General features: G+C 46.6%; 1 protein-coding gene across 3 annotated transcripts in view; it reads left to right on the forward strand.

The window, feature by feature from the left end:
• The window catches only part of PDLIM1 (PDZ and LIM domain 1), a 32,910-nt gene extending 22,688 nt beyond the window's left edge, over nt 1–10,222 (forward strand). For all 3 annotated transcript variants that reach the window (XM_006090003.3, XM_023754892.1, XM_023754893.1), the window contains exons 5-7: nt 5,677–5,828; nt 8,939–9,056; nt 9,701–10,222. In XM_006090003.3, coding sequence (XP_006090065.2) covers nt 5,677–5,828; nt 8,939–9,056; nt 9,701–9,887 — 457 coding nt within the window. In that variant the 3' untranslated portion in view covers nt 9,888–10,222. The remainder of the gene's footprint in view (nt 1–5,676; nt 5,829–8,938; nt 9,057–9,700) is intronic.
• Nucleotides 10,223–19,786: the final 9,564 nt, after the last annotated feature.

The following is a 19,786-nucleotide window of genomic DNA, read 5'->3' on the forward strand; positions in this document are numbered from 1 at the left end:
TCCTGTGGGCGCAGGAAATACTGCTCTGTCTGGCATTTCACCTGCCATCTGACCTCTTTGAACTGAGTTTACGGGCTCTCGGGTCATTTTGTGATGATTTGGGGCCTAGATTTCATTATCTATGTCAGGGCTGGGGGACGTCCAGCCCGAGAAATCATTTGGTCTGGCCCTGCCAAGGCATGAGGGGTGAGTATATGAAATGTTTGACCAAATATAGCAGGCCAGTTTTTAAGTCGGTACTCGAGAATGATGTTATAAATATCCAAATGGCCCTTGGCAGAAAAAAGGTTCCCCACCCTTGATCTATGTGATGGTGCTGGATACTTTCCTAAAGGTACAGGCTGTGTAGATAGCGGGGCCTGGGCTCCCGTTCTAGCTCTGCCTCTTACTAGCGGTGTGATCGCCGGCAAACCAGAAAGCTTCCCTGAGACTTCGTCCTCTTCCCATGGAGTGCGGGTCATACTAACGATCCCCCGGTTACTGAGAGAACGAAGTGCGATGCGTGAGGAGCGCTCACGTTGGTGCCTGGCCCCTGGCAGGTGCTCAGTTACTACTGATTTCACTGCCCGTGAGGAACTCCACGCCCTTCACTCCGGAGCCCAGGGGCTTCCCCCAGAAGAGCAGAAGCATGTAGATGGGCGTCATGGAGAAGTCACATTTCACTGTGACTTACGATAAGCTTCTTTCTTTCCCGGCACCGCAGCTTAAGTTCAGCCCACCAGTGCGGCTCGTCACCGTCCTGTGTATCGGTGGCCCCTTCATGAAGTAATCGGTTGGGTTCCCATAACCAACACGACTGTCTCAAGATACTACTTCCAAATTGTGTTTTCAGGCAACCCTGCCATATACTCACCAGGCGGATTTCTAAGCAGGTGCAGAGGAAATAATGAGATGCATTGTTCTATTCAGCTGATAGGCAGGATTATGTTAGGCCTGACTCACTTGGAGCTGAACCAGCTCCGTCAGGAGGCGGCTGTTGGCCCCTCCAGCTAAACTGCCCGCAGCCACAGAGACCGGGTGTTCCTCCGCCTTCTCCCGGGCCCATAATTACTCCTCTGGTTTCTTATTACAGGCCCAGCATTTAGGCCTTTGAAGACTAAAACTTAGGCCAGTGATGGCGAACCTATGACACGCTTGTCAGAGGTGACACGCGAACTCACTTTTTTGGTTGATTTTTCTTTGTTAAATGGCATTTAAGTATATAAAATAAATATCAAAAATATAAGTCTTTGTTTTACTATGATTGCAGATATCAAAAAATTTCTATGTGTGACACGGCACCAGAGTTAAGTTAGGGTTTTTCAAAATGCTGACACGCCGAGCTCAAAAGGTTCGCCATCACTGCCTTAGGGAGCATTCTGACCTGGCTCCCCTTCTAAACACGAACTGCACTTTTTGTGAACATTGGGTGACCAGGGTATCCCATGCATGAGGATTTATCCGAGTCAGTGTACTTCTTTACCTGAACCTGCATGAAAATCAGGCACTAACATTTCCAATTAGCACTTTGGGGGATAGTTAGTATTATCTGCACAGCATTTGGGGAAAGGATTCTTAAAATGAATTAAACTTTTTATTATTTTGGTGTAATTCACTTGCACTTACAGGAGATAATAGCAAGGATCCCTGCACCCTTTACCCAGTTTCCCTCCATGGTAACGTCTTGAAAACTATAGCACAACAAAACTAGAATACTGACATGAATAGGTCAAGATAGAACATGTCCACCACCTTAAGGATTCCTCAGGCTGCTCATTCATAGCCACACCTGCTTCCCTCCTATCCCTGCACCCTCCCAACCACCCCCGCTTGGCAACTCACTAATCTGCTCTCCATTTCTATCGTTTTGTTAGCTCGAGAATGTTATACTGATGGAATCATATAGTATGTAACTTTCAGGGATTGGCTTTTTATTACTCAGCATAATTCACTGGAGATTCATTTCTTGAGATTTTTAAAAATAATTTAAATATATATATTTTTTATTGATTTTAGAGAGAAAGAGGGAGGGAGGGGGAGAGAGAGAGAGAGAGATACATACATCAATGATGAGAGAGTCATTGATTGATTGGCTGCCTCCTGCACACCTCCTACTAGGTATCGAGCCCACAACCCAGACATGTGCCCTTGACTGGAATAGAATTTGGGACCCCTCAGTCCGAAGGCTGACGCTTTATCTACTGAGCCCAACCAGCTAGGGCTCTTGAGATTTTTGAAATGTATCATTGGTTCCTTTTTTTCTGTTCTGAGGATTTATCTTTTTTTATTGTTTGGTTAAAAACACATAGCGTAACATTCATCATCTAAAACATGTTTTTATTAAGAGAGGAAGGGAGAGGGAGGTAAACATTGATCAGCTGCCTCCTGCATGCCCCCTACTGGGGATTGAGCCTGAAACTCCAGGCACGTGCCCTGACTGGGAATCGAACTGGGGACCTCTTGGTTCATGGGGTCAGTGTTCAACCACTGAGCAAACACGGGCTGGGCAGTATGGATATTTTATTGGACATTTTAATAACATTAACTTTTCGAGCAGGCTGTGTGTCATGCAAGGCTGCAGGCTAGGCCTCTGAAATCTTCCTCTGGAAGCCAGCTCAAGGGAGTTTCTTCTTACATTCTAAATACCACTGGCATCCTGAAATGCCTGGCGGTGTCAGCCACCTCCACAGGCTGGGAGTGGCCTGTCCGTGATGTCCCTGGGGAGACAGGCCCTACGGTCAGGGCCTAAAAGAGTAGGAGAAAATATTCAACATTTAGGTAACTAAATGCACCACATATGAGTCAGCACCAAATATGACTCAGGAAGAAACAAGGGCTAGGAAACACAACTGTAACGTGTAGTTGCTCCGAAGAAGTTGAAATTATTAAACTTGTATGTTGCTACTACAATTGGAAGGATTGGGTTTAGAAGAATGTGGTGACTCTTGGCATCCCACCCCTACAAGTTTTCTTTCCTCCTGGTGACTCAGTCATGCATATGATATTTTTGAAACCTTATCACTATGGAATTCTTTCCTTCAATGCTGTTACTATATATAAAAGTGACAGTACTTTCCCCCCCTGCATTTCTAATGTGTATTTTTGTCCTGGAAGTATTTTTTAAGATATTGTGAAGTCATTTATGAATATCTCCTAGTCTGATGTCTAAGACTTAGACTTTGTGTCTTAGGATACTATTTCTGAATTAGCTGTATATCAGTGCTTCAAATAAGGTAATGGATATTGGAAGTGCTTTATAAATTGTCAAGCGGTAGGAATATATTACCATTATTTGAGAAAAACTGTAAATTGTTTTCCCTTTTTTTAATCCTGGGAATGCTTTGCAGGACTGTTTGCTGGGAGAATATGTGATGACCTTGTGGTTTGGGTTCTGTCGTTTTTAGCGTTCCCTCGGCGGCTTCCAGACATAACAACATACACCCAAGGAGGGGGAAAATTCTCCCTAAGCACATTCCATGGTCTGATCTTGATTTTAAAATAGTCCTACATGTAAGAGAAAAAAGATTCACCAAAAATAATATAATACATTTATTATAGGGCAAGCTCAGAACTCCAGACCCAAAGAAAGAGTGAGGCATAGAGCTCGAACCTCGGTGCTGATAGGTGGGCCAGAGGAAGACATGGCTCCTGGTTAAAGCTATTCTTCAAGGTGGCCCTTGGGAGGCTCCCACAGTTCCCTGCGGTGGGAGGGACAGGCAAAGGCAGGGACCATGGCAGCCAGCAGGAGTGACCAGCTGATGAGTCTTTCTTCTTAAATCCTGACCTTACGTGGCATCAGCAAAGCATGTGTCATTGCTTGAGGGCTTCGTCCTCTATCGTGAGAGCCTGATTGTAGTCAAAGGGGTAACCTGGGGTTTCGCTGGAGCAGGTGACGCCGCTTCCAGCCGGACATGAGCATCCAGTGCCCCAGGAGGCTGACGGATAAGGGAGGGAGGGGGCCGGTAACTTGGGGAGGATGGCCCAGGAAACATATACCTCCGTTTTCTTTTTAAAATGGAATGTGAAATAACTACTCCATGGGTAGGAAATGAGTGAGTAGAACATAATCACTGTAATTCATTTGCATGTGTAACCATGGCCTCAGCCCTAAGGACAAGGTGGTTAGATTCGCTGAGAAACGGTTGGCAGCCACGGCCTGCGTCTGCCTGCATCCTTACCTGGGAGACAGCCTGGTGGGCTGGATGGCGTGTGGTTCGTTACTCACGAACTACAGCTGCTCACATACTTGTTGCGTGGATAGATTGCACCACCTCTGGTATTTGCTCCTGGCTCCCTGGGCACACTGTCCCTTTACCCTCGGAGTTGGCAGCTTCTGAAAAAGCATCTGTGGCTGAGCGGCAGGAGGTGCTCTGTTTAGAGAGGAAAGCAGAGCCACGTCTTTCAGGGCCTTTTGTGAACATTTACTCCACAGGAGATGCATTTGATTAAATTTGTATTTTGTTACTAAAACTACGTATGTGGTCCTAAGTCGGATGAGAACACTTGAGCCACATCTCAACAGTCTGATTCCTGTGTTTAAAATACCACGGTGGCCCAGAGCTGGTGTGGCTCAGTGGTTGAGTGTCGACCTATGAACCAGGAAGTCACGGTTCGATTCCTCGTCAGGGCACAGGTCTGGGTTGCGGCCTTGATCCCCAGTAAGGGGTGTGTAGGAGGTAGCCAATTGATGATTCTCTCTCATCATTGATGTTTCTATCTCCCTCTCCCTTCCTCTCCGAATTCAATTTTTAAAAAATTATTTAAAATACCACTGTGGCCTCTGGTTGAACACAGGACGAGGGACAAGTTGCAAGGCGGGTCCATTGTGCTGCTGTGCGGTGGTGTGGCGTGGGCATGCGGTGGGGGTGGGGTGGGGGTGCTGGGAGGCCTGGGATCAGGACAAATGTCAGGTTAAGGGGACTGAGTCCCCCCCCTCTTCTAACTCAGAGGCTCCTCCCTGGAAAATGGGCCCTGGGGGAAGGAGCCCCCAGCCCCGCCTGTCTCATCCTGTCTGGGGAACCTAGGAAGACCAGGAAGGTGCGGGAGGCAAGGCTGGCTTGCTCAGTCCCTGGGTCTGCGCTGAGGCCTCTGCCCCCTCCTTGCAGCAGAACAGAACTTGACAGTTTACAAAGCCCTGGGGTTTTTCATCCTCAGGGCCAACCCTGTGGGCGGGGCAGGGCAGATGCTGTTGTCCTGTGTTGTGGGCGAGGAGACCAGGAGACCAGAGCCGCTTGCACGAGAGGTATGAGGGTTCAGGGAGGCAGCAGCAGGCTGCTGTCCTTAGGAGTCCGGGCACTGCGATTTCTGCTGGTGAGGGAACACGTGGCCTGTGCTCAGGGACCCGCTGGGGTTTCAGTGGTCAGGTCGCGGTTGACTTTTTCCCGTTGCTAAATTTTCTCTTGGCATAATGTTGTTTATGTAATTTAGAAAGAAGCAAAACATTCCCATTCCATGGGATTAGGCCAACATGTAATTGAGTGACTAAAACTCTTTTGAAAAATAGCTCCTGACGGCATTGAAGCAGCAGCCAGCTCTGGCTCCGGGCACCTCGCAGTGTCGGCAGGAGGCCGCCTTCTTCCGTCAGCTTGGGGCCCACCCACCCTTTGGTTCAGGGGTGTCCTCCCTTGGAAGGGGGTGCCTGGGGAGCTTTTTTTAACTTCTGACTTGTCTTAATGAATTTCCAAACATTCTTTACAGCTTAGAGCATTCTCAGTCTCCAAGCGGACTCGTCATCGACAAAGAATCCGAAGTTTACAAGATGCTTCAGGAGAAACAGGAGTTAAATGAGCCCCCGAAACAGTCCACTTCATTCCTGGTGTTGCAGGAGATCCTGGAATCGGAGGAGAAAGGTAATCAGCTCTGCGGGTGGCCAGCGGCTCTTGTTCAAGGCCCAGGGCGAGGGCCAGTCATCCAGTCATTGTGCCAACAAAGGTGACTGCAGGGTGCCCCCCACCCCACCCCACTGTGGAAAGAGCACAGTGTGCTTTGCAAGGCGTGACTTTTAAGATCCTAAAAGCTGGGAGAGGAGAGGAGAAGTGAGGAGAGAGAGAGAGAGAGAGAGAGAGAGAGAGAATATGAATGAGCTCCCACCACACCTAGCCCAGCTGTTTCCTGTCACAGGAGCATTAGGGGTCAGCGTTAGGAGGCTGTCTGCTGCATTGGGAACCCCTGATGAGGGCTCCTGTCATTCAAGAAGGCTCTGGTTGGTGAAGCAGCACTGCAGGGTAGACAGGACTTGCACCCGGGACCCGCCCTTGGCCCACTGTGAGACCTCTAAGCCCTTGCTTCCGCACGAAGGAAACAGCACATGGTCAGGTGCCAGTGCAGTCACCGAGGTCCCCACGGGTGTGCAGCAGGATTTGGTGATAACTCCAAGGACTTGCAATGGGTCTTCTCATTTTGAAGTGTGCAGTTCAGAGGCATTAAGTGCATTCATACTGTGCTGCAGTCACCCCCATTCATCACAGAACTCTTCATCTTGCAGAACTGAAACTCTGTGCCCATGAAACACTAACTCCCCAGTCCCTGGGAACCACCGTTCTGCTTTCTGTTTCCATGACTGTCTCAGGGGTTTCCTATGAATGGAATCAAACCATATTTGTCCTTCTGTGACTGGCTTATTTCACTCAGCATAACGTCCTCAGGGTTCATTCATGTTGTAGCTTGTGTTAGAAGGACCTTGCTTTTCTTTTCATTATTATTACTAGTAGCCCTGCGCACGAATGCTTGCGCCAGTAGGTCGCTGCTGCCCTCCTGTAGTTCCCCCTCCCCCCCTCATAGCTTGCTGCCTTGCCCCCTCCTGTAGCTCTCCGAAGCCTGCTTGTGCCTCGTGGCCCACCCTCCTGCTGACCCATGATCTGGTCGTGATGCACTTGGAGTTACGCCTCAGGGTGCTCTCTCTCTAACGTTCCAATGATAAATATCCCAAGTTCAGGTATAAATAAAGCAAGATAGAGGGGATTGATCATCTCACATGGCAAGGAACCAGGTAGAGATCAAAAGGCAGGTAGGATAGCACCTCTTTGTCTCCCTGGGAGTCATTAGATTTATCCAGGACTGTGCCCTTAACAGAAATCAAACCGGGGCCTTTTTCTACGTGGGCCCAGGGTTCCATCCAGGAGGCCAACTGGGTAGTATATAGGATTCTTTTAAAAAAAACATATTTTTGTTGATTTCAGAGAGGAAGGGAAAGGGAGAAAGAGATAGAAACAGCACGCCCCCTACTGGGGATGGAGCCCACAACCCGGGCCTGTGCCCTGACCGGGAATTGAACTGTAACCTCCTGGTTCATAGGTTGATGCTCCACCACTGAGCCAGGCCAGCTGGGCCAGAAGGTCCTTTCTTTTTAAGGCTGAACAGTATGATACGTATATACCATCTTTTGTTTACCCACTTATTTGTCTACTAAAGGAGGCTTTCAACGAGAGAAAATTTGTAAGGAGACGTCATGGGTTGAGAAAACAGTGAAATCACAGAGGTTCTGAGATAAGAAACCTGGACTGGCTCATTAAGTATCGAGGCTCATAATGGCTGATGCCCGGGGTTCCAGGAGAATCCTCAGATGGTCTGGGGTCAGATCGTGGAGGTCACCAGGTGCTATGTTAAGGACCAGGAATTGGATTATATTAGACCATGGGGAGCCATGCTAAGCAGTGAGATGGATAAAAAGAAAGCTATGCTTTATTCAACTCATTTTCATTTTTTTCTCCAGAAAGCTTTGATATTCAAGGTTCCCTGAAAGAATGAAAATTTGGAAATGTTGGTAGTTGCCCAGAGTGCTAAGGGAGCTGGTATTTTTCCTGTAAGTTGGTTGAGAGGGTGGTAAAATGAACTTTGAGTTTGCAGTGTTGGCTGAATAAGAGAGAGAAGAAAATCGCATCATCAGTGGCGCTGCAGAGCCGAACAAGCTGCAGCCGGGCTGGGTTTATCCAACTGCTCCAGCTTGTGCCCAGTTTTGAATTGACTTCTTATTGCACAAAGGGAGGTGGACGCTCCGCCTAGTAGGAGGCTCTGATGCCCCTCCCTCCTTCTCTCCTCTAGCTTCTTGAGTTAAAGCATGTTGGACTAAGGTAGAGACCATCCTGCATTCGTCATGACATTTCACCTTTCATTCCCAGGTACTTACTGAGCCTCTGTTATTTGCTAAGCCCTACGCTAGGCTCTGTGGAATATTGACAAATATGCAAAACAGCGTTCTATGTTCTATTAATTTGCAATCTGGACAGAGGTGTGCATATAGCCAGTGAACATAACAATACAACTAGGCCACATCACAGTAGAGAAATAAGTGATATGGAAACACAGCCAGCCAAATATATAGCAATAATGGTAACATTGGGAGCTTACCGTTACTAATAGCTGCCGTGGCGTGGAGCTCTGAAGACGCAATGAACTGGGCTGTGGCCCGGTCAGCACCCGGCAACGGGTGGTTTAGGTGCACGGAGCTGACTTCAGGAAGCTGCTTGCTGTGCTCGGTAGCAGGCGATTTTCCTCCGGCTGCTTGTCGAGCGCTGCTGTGCTGTAGTGTTCGTTCTGGTGAACTGGATTTTTTCACCCTCTAAATACAGTCTTTTGATGATCAGATAATATTTCCATTGATGTATTCTTTCTAAGGCATTTTTAAGTACCCTTATCATTGTTTGCATGTATTTAATCAGAATGTAACGTGTGTTTTGTGGGCCGACCACATGCCAGGTACTGTGGGAGGGCTTTATGTGCATTTTAAAATCTTTTTGTGACACCGTGAAGGAAAAACAAACAAAAAAAAAAAGAAATCTGTTTTATAGAAAAGGAAACTGGGAACTGGAGAAATTAAGTAACTCACCCAGGATCGCAGTCGGGTCTGACTCCATTGCCCATGGCCTTGCTGGGACGCACATATAAATGGCTCTGAAAGAGCTGAGGGATGCTTATGCAATCCTGCCCTTCCTGACCAACCCACGTGTGTTCCTCATTTTAGGGGATCCCAACAAGCCCTCGGGATTCAGAAGTGTGAAAGCTCCGGTCACCAAAGTGGCTGCATCGATTGGAAATGCCCAGAAGTTGCCCATGTGTGACAAATGCGGCACCGGCATCGTGTGAGTATCTGCCTTCCCCGGGCATTGGGGGCCCTACACGTTGAGTAAACCATGACAGTGAGGAGAGTGCTGAATATTGCACATGCTGGGTGTGATGGGAAGAAAAGAAACCCCACCTGGAATACGGAGCAGAGCGGCCAGGTAGGTTCTGTGCCCCGGAGCCAGGTGCCGATTTCCTCGGCAGAGAACCCTTAGGGTACGAACATATAAAACCAGAAGAAGCCCTGGCTGGTTTGGCTCAGTGGATAGAGTGTTGGCCTGCAGATTGAAGGTTCCCAGGTTCAGTTCTGGTCAAGGGCACATGCCCAGGTTGCAGGCTTGATCCCCAGGAGGGGGCGTGCAGGCAGCAGCTGATCAATGATCATCTTTCATCATTGATGTTTCTATCTCTCTCTCTCCCTCTCTGATCTAATCTGAAATCAATAAAAATATATTTAAAAACAAAACAAAACAAAAACAGAAGAAGTGGGGCCACGCTATTGACATGGGAGAGACTTCTGGAAGGTTTCAAGAGTAAAGTCTCTGGACCCCAGGAAAGGGGGGCCTGATCTGCCTTTTGATGAGCCTTTTGGGGGAGCCCCTGGCCCTGGTCCACCTTCCTGTGCTTGTCACTAACGGAGCCGCTTCCTCCCTGCCTCCCGCAGCGGCGTGTTCGTGAAGCTGCGGGACCACCACCGCCACCCTGAGTGTTATGTGTGCACCGACTGCGGCACAAACCTGAAGCAGAAGGGCCATTTCTTTGTGGAAGATCAAATCTACTGTGAAAAGCACGCCCGGGAGCGGGTCACCCCACCGGAAGGCTACGACGTGGTCACTGTGTTCCCCAAGTGAGCCAGCAGATCTGCACCGAACACTACTCTCCCACTAGCCCTGTCGCGCCTCGTCCCTGCCCCGCCCTGTCCTCTCTCGGAGGTCCCTGCTCCCTGTGGTTTGATCCCTGCTCATAAACGTGGCGTCCCCGCCTGTGCTAACTGGCTCCCACTGCCCTGTGATGCTGCCTCTATAGTGCGCGGAAGAGCGTTTTGTTCCGTGTCCCCTGCCAGCATCCTCTCTTCACCTCAGTTCGTCTGCTGCACACGGACAGCAGCCCAATCAGAAGCAAACCGAACGGACTGTGTCTGCCGTTGGTTTTGTTTTTACTCAATAAATGTATGGACTCTAAGGCAGTATGGTGTCCTTTCTCGCTTGGTCAAGCTTTGACTGGGAGCACTCTTCTTCCATTTCTCGGTTTAGGTAACATCAGTAGTCTTTCAAGATTAAGCCCCAGCACCCCCCCTCTAGACAGGCTTCTCTGATGCCCACCAGGCCTAGGAGGCTGCTCGGCCGTGCCCCGTACCCAGGGCGCTCCTCTCTGGCACACACCACACGGGACACTAACCACTCGTCTCCTGAAAGGCATGAAGCCCCCTAAGCGCTGACCCTCGGCCTTTTTCAGCTTTGACTGTTCAGTGCTGAGCAGGGAGATTGTCCACAAATGTTTGGTGAATTACCCATGAAGGAATGCTCTGTCACTGTTCAATAGAAATGGGATACAAGCCACGGACGTAATTTAAACTTTCTAGTAGTCACATTGGGAAAAAAGGCAGGTAAAATTAATTTTGATATGTTTTTTAGTGCTCTATATCCAAAGTACTATCATTTCAGCATGTGCCACTAGCTGCTGTACTGGACAACATCGCCTTAACCTTAAGCAAAGACATCTTGGATTTCTGCTTCCCCTCCAGGCACCACGTTCTTCTTCCTTGTTCCCACGGTCTACCATGTCTCTCCTAACTGCCTTGGCCTCGGGCCTCCAGCTCTGCCCTCCTCCGCTAGGACTGCGGTTTTGAAGGCGCCTTTGGATTTCTCCAGCCAAACCCAAGGACCTATTCTTGGTCCTTCTCCATCTCACACACTCAGAGGCACTTCCATGGCTGCTCACCTAGGGCTTGCTTTGCATGATTCTGAACTTCCTTGGGCACTTGCTGCTTCTCCTGGCTGCTGGGTCTCTAGTTGTCTCCCTGCCGAAGTCAGGGACGACTCCCGTCAGGTGACGCTTTCCTTTGACCGCGTATAAAGCAACATGACTGAAGCTTCAGGAAATCAAAGCAACAGGCCTTGAAAAGGATTTTCTTCTCCACCTTTATTCTCTGTTGACACTAAGGCTGAGCATTGTTTAAGTTTGACCTGCACGATGCTCCCCTTGGCTGCTGGATTTTCCCCCAGACGTCTGAGCTGTTCCGAGTTTCCCCACATTGAAGGGGTTCAGGAATGTGGGAACAGTGGGGTGATGGCCTAAAGGGGGAGAGGAAAGAGTATTTTTTAGACCCAGAGTTTTTAAAGGCTATTTGCAAAAATTAAACGTTCTCTTCCCTTGTGGACACACATCTAATTTGGGAGGATAAATTAGAGTCCTAATAATCTTTTGCTTTAGGAATAATGATTAGGATCTATTCCGTTTTCCCCATTGCCCTTGGCCTTCACCCCAAATCACCGCAGGGATGAGATATGTGGGCTCAAACCAAATCAAGCTCTTTCCTCCCACCTCTAGGCTGTGCTCACTGTGTTACAGCACCGCCTGACCCTCACCCCAGTCCCTGAACAGGAGCCTCCGATTGCACGTAGGGCAGGGCACCCTTCTCAGACTCCAGGATTTCCTGCAAAAGCAGGAATGAAGTGGACTACAGCGTCTTGTAAACCTCCGATTCTTTGCCTAGGCCAAGGCTGCTGGAGGCTGAGAAGGCTTTAAGCTATAAAGAATGTGAGAGCCCTAACCGCTTTGGCTCAGTGGGTAGAAAGTCGGCCCTTGGACTGAAGGGTCCTGGTTTCAATTCTGGTCAAGGGCATGTACCTCAGCTGCAGGCTCGATCCCTGGCCCTGGTCAGTGTGCATATGGAGGTAACCAATCAATGTGTCTCACTCACATCAATGTTTCTCTCTCTGTCTCTCCTCCTCCCTTCCGCTAAAAATCAATGGAAAAATGTCCTCAGGTGAGGATTAACAACAAAACACAAAACGAAACAAAAGCACACTGGCCTTGGAGTCAGACCGAACCCACTTAACTGCTGTATACCTCAGCCCAATTCCTGAGTCTCAGGTTCCTACCTGTAAATGGAAACATGAACACCTACCTCACAGGATCATAGAAGGACTTTGACAAGCTTCTGGACGTGTGATGCTTACATTTTATTACATGTTAATGTGCATGGGACTCCTCTGCAGACTGTGATGATGCAGATTCGGATTCAGCATCAGGTCTACGTGAGGCCTGAGGTTCTGCATTTGCGTCAAGCTCCCAAGTGATGCCGTGCTTCTGGTCTGTGCATCACATGTTGGAGGCAAGTTTTCTAGAACACCGACTTTGCCACAACTCAGGGGCAGTTAGGCTACAATCTTGCAATTCAGCTACCAGTAGGGAATATATACCACAGTCTATTTTTTAATTCAAGTATAATTATGTACAATAAAATTCATAAGTTTTTTTTTAGTTTTGATTATTGTGTCTACCTCGATCAAGATAGAGAACATTCCGCCCTGGCCAGTGTGGCTCAGTTGGTTGGGTATTGTCCTCTTGCACCAAGAGGTTGTCGGTTCCATTCTTGGTCGGGTTTGGGGCTTGATCCCCAGGAGGGGGTGTGCAGGAGGCAATCGATCAATGTTTCCCTCTCACATTGATGTTTCTCTCCCTTCCTCTCTCTAAAAATCAATTTTAAAATCTCTTTTAAAAGATATAGAACATTTCCATCATCTCATAATAACCTTTGCTTATGTCCCTTCCCAGCCAATATCCTCCCAACCCTGACCCCACTCCAGGGTAACGCACCGCAGGGTAAACACAAGGTCTCCCAGCTGGCCTTCCCCGGCCTCTAGTGGCTCCCCTCCTTCCTTCATCAGGGTTGCAGCATTGAAGGTGCTGGTATACAGGAGGCACTGGAATAACATGGAAAGCTCTGTGGTGGGCCTTGCAGGTTGCCTTCCAAACATCACTTCTTCGTCAGACTCAAGTATAACACCCTCCCAGCCCCAGTCAGCCTTATAAAAGTTTAAACAATGTCATGAAGATATAATGTTTTTAATGCATTTTTATAATCAGTTACAGGGCGCTGTTTTCTTATAGAATAATTGTGTGGCCCTAACCGGTGTAGCTCAGTGGATAGAGCGTCGGCCTGCAGACTGAGGGTCCCAGGTTCGATTCCAGTCAAGGGCATGTACCTTGGTTGCGGGCACATCTCCGGAAGGAGGTGTGCGGGAGGCAGCTGATCGATGTTTCTCTCTCATTGTTGTTTCTAACTCTCTATCCCTCTCCCTTCCTCTCTGTAAAAAATCAATAAAATATATTTAAAAAAACAACAAAAAAACAACAAAGAATAATTGTGTGTTAGCTGAGAGTATTTTATGTGGAAATTATTGAAAGGACAGCACTTCATCCCTTTGGAGCATAAAAAAGCATATGTACAAGATGCACTTGCCACCTAGTAAGATTCTATTTGTATGAGCAGACATGCACTAGCTTGTGTCTCCCTGGGCCCAGACCTGTGATGATTTTGTGCCATCAGACCGATTATAGCACCGTTTAATGGGTTTAGTTGTCATGGTACCTGTTAGAGCAAATCTTATTAACTGTGGTTTCTCTTTAAAAACAAAAATAACAGATTTCTTTAATTTCTCACTAATTATTTTTTGTATATATTTTAAGGATAGATATACCAGGAAACAGTTATAAATGTATATTTAATATCAGGCTATAAATGTATACTTAACCATGACTGCTTATCTTAAAACAAATTCAAATTGGAACCTGGCCAGTGTGGCTCAGTGGTTGTGCGTTGACTTATGAACCAGGAGGTTACAGTTCGATTCTCAGTCAGAGCACATGCCTGGGTTGCAGGCTCGATTCCCTGGAGGGGGGCATGCAGGAGGCAACTTATCAATGCTTTTCTCTTATCATTAATGCTTCTATCTCTCCCTTTCCCTTACTCTCTGAAATCAATAAAAATACATTTTAAAAAATTGTAATTGGATGCTGGGTTAAAACTCTGGTGGTAATGATTTAACCCCCACTGCCAGCTCTAACGACTTATATATTGTGTTTTCCCAGGAAGGGCCTGGACTCGACTCACACAATGGCTCTGATTATTGTCTTGCTTTCCAAATTGCCCCTTCACTTTCTTTTTCCTTCTTTTGGCTCCTTCTTCAGTCTAAATGAGTGAAGGGATAGGGTGAAAGTCAGTTTTAGCCTGACTATCATAATAGTCTTGCTTTACAAGTGCACGCCTCCAAAAGAAACTTTCTCATTCTTTATAAATTTGTTTATAAGATGAAGGAGTTGAGCTGAATTATGGTTGAATTTTAAAACATGCAAACTCCCTGTGTTCTGGTCATGGCAGTACCCTAAAATTCCACAAGATGGCGTGCCTTCCCCTATGAAAACAGAACTTTGGGCCTGAAATTCGATTGGGGTTTTTTTTTCTTCATTGAAACAAGACCTTTTCTTCCTCCTTCTTTCCTTACCTATACTTGTAGTTTGAAAACAAAACATCATCTTTTACTTTTTTTGAAAATAAAAGAGTCAGAGTAATTATAAACTTGCTTTGAGTAATTTCTACTCATTTTTCTTAGCTTTTCTTCTAAAGCAATATGGACAGTTTCTTTCTGACTTGTAATCTTTCAGATATCTGACCTCATCTTCTCTCTCTCTTTGCTCTTCTCCTCCTAGGACCTACACTCAGGTATTTCATCTTCTCAATATATAAAAGCATCTCCCCTGGGTTTTTTTATTTGTTTGTTTGTTTGGTTGGTTGGTATTGTGTGTGTGTGTGTGTGTGTGTGTTTTAGAGGAAGGGATAGGGAGAGATAGAAACATCAATGGTGAAAGAGAATCATTGATCGGCTGCCTCCTGCATGCCTCCACCCCCCACTAGGATCGAGCCCACAACCCGGGCATATGCCCTGACTGGGAATTGAACCATGACGCTCAACCACTGAGCCATGCTGGCTGGGCATTGGTGCAGCTCTTGCTGATATAATGGCCAACAGGAATCAGAAACCTGAAGTTAGGAAGGCTCAACGAGAACAAACTATCGAGGCTGCCAAGGTAGCCAGAAAGGCTAAGCAAGCATCTGAGAAGTGGCTGCTACTAAGGCTCCCAAAAAGGCAGCACCTAAGTAAAAGATCGTGAGCCTCTGAGGGTTTCTGCTCCCCATGTTGGTGGAAAATGCCAAGTTGGCAGATCAGATTTTTAAATAAAGACCTGACCGTTATAAATAAATAAATAGCCAGCCAGGATGGACCAGTTAATTGAAGTTTGAGGGAAAGGTGATGCTTGGTTTTATACATGTTGACTTTTTGGTGATCTAGCATTCTTTCAGTGGATGTCTCTTTAGAGCTTTTAAAATTAACTTGAATTTGACCTGAAAGACAGAATTATAGTCTATTCTTTATTTCTTAAAAAAAAATTCACTATTTACCCTACCCTTTAATCCTACTTTCATCCCAGAGCTATGCTGCCTCAGATCTGCTCCTATATTTTTCAGAACCATTTTGATTATAAAGATCAGAATTTTGTTAATTTGATGAAGAAATTCATTGAAAACATCAGGATTCGGAGCTTACCATGGATCCAAGCCAGGCCAAGATGCCTTCTTCCTAAGCAATCACTTGTGTTCTTGTCTTTTCCAAGTCTGAAGTTTATCTCGACGTGGCTATGCCATCTAGTGTTCTTTGTGTTTTTGTTGTTAATCCTCACCTGAGGATATTTTCCCATTGATTTTCAGGGAGAGTGGAAGAGAGAGGGAAAGACAGAGAGAAACATCGATGTGAGAGAAACACATTGATTGGTTGACTCCTGCATGAGTCCCCACCAGGGCCCAGGCGGGGAGAAGCCTGCAACCAAGGTACATGCCCTTAAGTGGAATCGAACCTGGGACCCTTTGGCCCACAGGCCGACGCTCTATCCACTGAGCCAAACCGGCTAGGGCTGCCTTCTAGTGTTCTAACACTAAAATCCTGCCCAGAGCCTAGAGCAGGGGTGGGCAAACTTTTTGACTCGAGGGCCACAATGGGTTCTTCAACTGGACCGGAGGGCCGGAACAAAAGCATGGATGGAGTGTTTCTGTGAACTAATATAAATTCAAAGTAAGCATCATTACATAAAAGGGTACGGTCTTTTTTTTTTTTTTTTTTAGTTTTATTCATTTCAAACGGGCCGAATCCGGCCTGTGGGCCGTAGTTTGCCCACGGCTGGCCTAGAGTCACCTATTCAGAAAGACCCTGGGGATTACTTAGTCCTATTCTTTTATTTTATGGACAAAGAAATTAACTCAGAAAGATGAAGCAAAAAATATTAAGAGTTTTTAGAAAACAAGAGTCAGAAATAGGGTTATAACCCCAGCCCACTGGCCCTATCCAAACGCTTTTCCCATTCTACTCAAGGCTGTGTTTCTGTAAAATATTCTGGGACTTTCAAAGGCCTGCCCACACCAGCAGCAATGGTTGAAATGGTTCCATTTCCATGGGATTACCCTTTAATCAAAACTTTAGACACCCAGTTCTCTCATTGCTTAGCTGGCCTTATCCAGGGAAGCAGGAAGCACCTGCTTGGGCGATAGAGAAGCTTTGGGGGAAGTGATACTGCAGGAATACACTGACTAGGGCTGGGTTTGGATGCTCTAGTAGGCACCTTGGCACCTCCATGTAGCTGGGGTGGAGATGATTGGCTATTCTGCTGTGCACTTTTCATAGTTGGTGGCTAGAGCTGGTGATATGCAAACACTCACCTGCAGGGGCCAGCTGTAGGCTCTATGTGGGGATGGAGTAGATGCAGGCACAGGGAGTAGTGGGTAGGGGGCAAGAGAGGCAGCAAGGGTTAGGCCAACTAAAGACTCACTGGCTGCTTGCCTGCCCTCCCATGGCTGCACACGCTCCCGCCAGGTGTGTACACTGCAGTGAAGACCAGTGATATGGGGGCCAGATTAGGGACATGCAAGGAGCTCCGCTGGAGGGGCCCGCTCCATGTGGGTCCCAGCAGTGGGGCTGAGCTGGGTGGGGGTGGGGTGTTAGGCTGGCGTCTTGCATTCACACAGCTGCAGAGGCCTGAGCTGGCTTCTGGTGTGGTTTTCAGATTCCAGGTGGGGTGGGCGCAGAAAATGGGGAGAGCCTCTCGCGGCTGGCATCAGTGAATGTGAGTGAATACCTGTGGGGCCAAAGCTGGTATAATCTGCAGGGGGTTCAAGATAGCTGTGCTGGCTGTGTTGGTTTTGTCAGTGGTGAAATCTACTGGGTTTGTCTGCCAAGCAGGTCGCTGTGAACTGCGATCACTCCCGAGTTGTGGCTATTAGTAGTGTGAAGTTCGTGACGCAGGAAACAAACAGAATCAAGCCGGTCAGAAAGGAAAGGAGAAGGTTTAATCTGTGTTCCCGGGCGAGATCCAGGAGCCCCAAAGGCAGGGCCAGTGAATTCGCGCCAACAGGGAGGGGGGGCATTTCTTTTTATACAGGTGTTTGGTGAGGGGCGGGGGGCATGAGTTGAGGAAGTTATACAGGTGTTTGGTGAGGGGCGGGGGGGGGGCATGAGTTGAGGAAGTTCCCGCATGTTGACCTGTTAGGAATTCCAGGGAGGGTCCATTATATCTGTCACCATCTGCCTTGCGGTGGCATGCATCCGCTCCTGAGCTTCCCTTCGACCTAACAAGTAGCCCCTGCTTTTCTTCCTTGTTCCCAGCCATCTCTAGGCATCTCAGCTTTGCTGGTCTGGGTGGGCCGACCCTGAAGCAGGACCTTTGGTGCAGTCTCCTGAAAGGATGGAGAAGCTAGCGGCTCACTCCGCTCTTCCTGCCCTGGTGAGGGAACTCTTTCCAGCTGGGAGTGCCCTCTTGTGCTGAACACGGCTGGCCTGGGGGATAGGATGGTTTTTAACATGCATTCTGCCTGTCCTCTACCTGCCCACAAGTTAGAATCCCGGCCAGCAAGCCCTCAAAGTAGATCCTACACTCAAATATTCCCCTATTTTTTTGTTACAGATTTTTATGGTCACCAAGAAAAGAGACTATGTGTCTTAGATTAACAGGCCAGTTTCTTTTTGAGCTCTAATTGAGGGTTTCAGGTAAAAACAACAAATAATTGTTTTTTAATAATTGTTTTTAAATGCTGCTCCCTAACCTCCAATGTTCCTACCGTCTGGGGTAAGACAGGTTAACACAAACTCTCACAATCCTGAAGCTAGCTCATGTTTACGTATGTAGAGGAGAGTTAAAATTTTAAAAGTAAGTGTTTTCTACACTCAATGTTACGTTTAAAATTTCTTTAGATTTAGGTGATTAGAAAAATCTTATATTTAAGGAAACAAAGACCCTTCAACTAGCAGCTCTGATATTAAACCCACTGTGAGCCATTCTTACATTGCTCTTAAAATAAGGAAGTAAGGAATTTCATTCGATGATGTCTAAGATCTATTCCAGCTCAATTATTCCTACATTTTCTTCCTTCTTGGAAGAGAAAAACGGACAAGCATATGAACCACCAGAAAGGTTGCGTAGACAAAGCTGAGATACACGTTTCTCAGGCCAAGGGATAGCTCTGAAGAGAGACAGTGAGAGAGTGACAAAATTTTTCAAAATCTATATAAGCTGTTTTAAAATCTGCCCTCCTGCCCAGCTGGTGTGGCTCAGTGGTTGAATGTCAACCTATGAACCAGGAGGTCATAGTTTGATTCCTGGTCAAGGCACATGCCCCAGTTGCAGGCTCAATCCCCAGTGAGGGGCGTGCAGGAGGCAGCCAATCAATGATTCTCCCTCATCATTGTTGTTTCTATCTCTCTCTCCCTGTACCTTCCTTTCTGAAATCAATAAAGAAAAAAAATTTTTTTTAATCTGCTCTCCTCCAGGACCAGAAATGTCCTAGGCAGCGTACATCAGCTGTGGGGTTGGGCAGCTAATCACTGTATTGCTTTGAGGTCAAGTTCTTTGAATCTTTGAACCCTGGCTAACTGAAGTTCTAAAGATTACAAAGCAACAAACTTATCTGAACTCTCACTTTTATTTACCCATGGTGAAATCATTGACTCAGTAATGGTTTAATTTTAAATAAAATATTTAATGCCAAAGTGAGACTGCCAGATACCTAATAATTACTCAACAAATGTTTGTGAAATACAATTAAATTGAAATAATTGTCAATGCAGAGTTCATAAGTTATAAAACCAGAGCTGGAGTGCTTACCCTGCCTTAGAAGTGGAAATTTGGGTGAATTTCTTCAGTTCTAATTATAATTTTCCTCATCTGTAAAATGAATAAAATTACCTGTCTTGTGGGTTGATTATGAGATTCAAATAATGAGATACTCACAAAAGTGCTTCATAAACTTCACAGAATTCTACAAATAAAAATAATAATAATTTTTTAATTAAAGAAAGCAATTTGTTTTCTTTTAATTTTTTCTCCAATTGCAGTACAGTTTGGGTGTGTTTTGCTTCCTTGTCTTCTAATTCACTAATTCGGTCCTCCGCTTCTCCTAGTCTACTGTTGATGCTTTCAATGGTGTTTTTTATTGTAGCTATATCGCTCTTCATTTCTTCTTGGGTCTTGCATAAGTTATTGATTTTTTCATCTGTTTCTTCTTGCTTCTTGCATAAGTAGTTGATTTTTTCCTCCATCCGGTTTATGCATGCTAGGACCCTTATTCTGAATTCTATTTCTGTCATGTTGCATGCCTCTGTCTCACTTAGCTGCTTTTCTGGCGAGTCCTCCTTTTCTTCCT

The sequence above is a fragment of the Myotis lucifugus genome, unplaced genomic scaffold, assembly GCF_000147115.1.
Source record: "Myotis lucifugus unplaced genomic scaffold, Myoluc2.0 scaffold_66, whole genome shotgun sequence".
NCBI lineage: Eukaryota > Metazoa > Chordata > Mammalia > Chiroptera > Vespertilionidae > Myotis > Myotis lucifugus.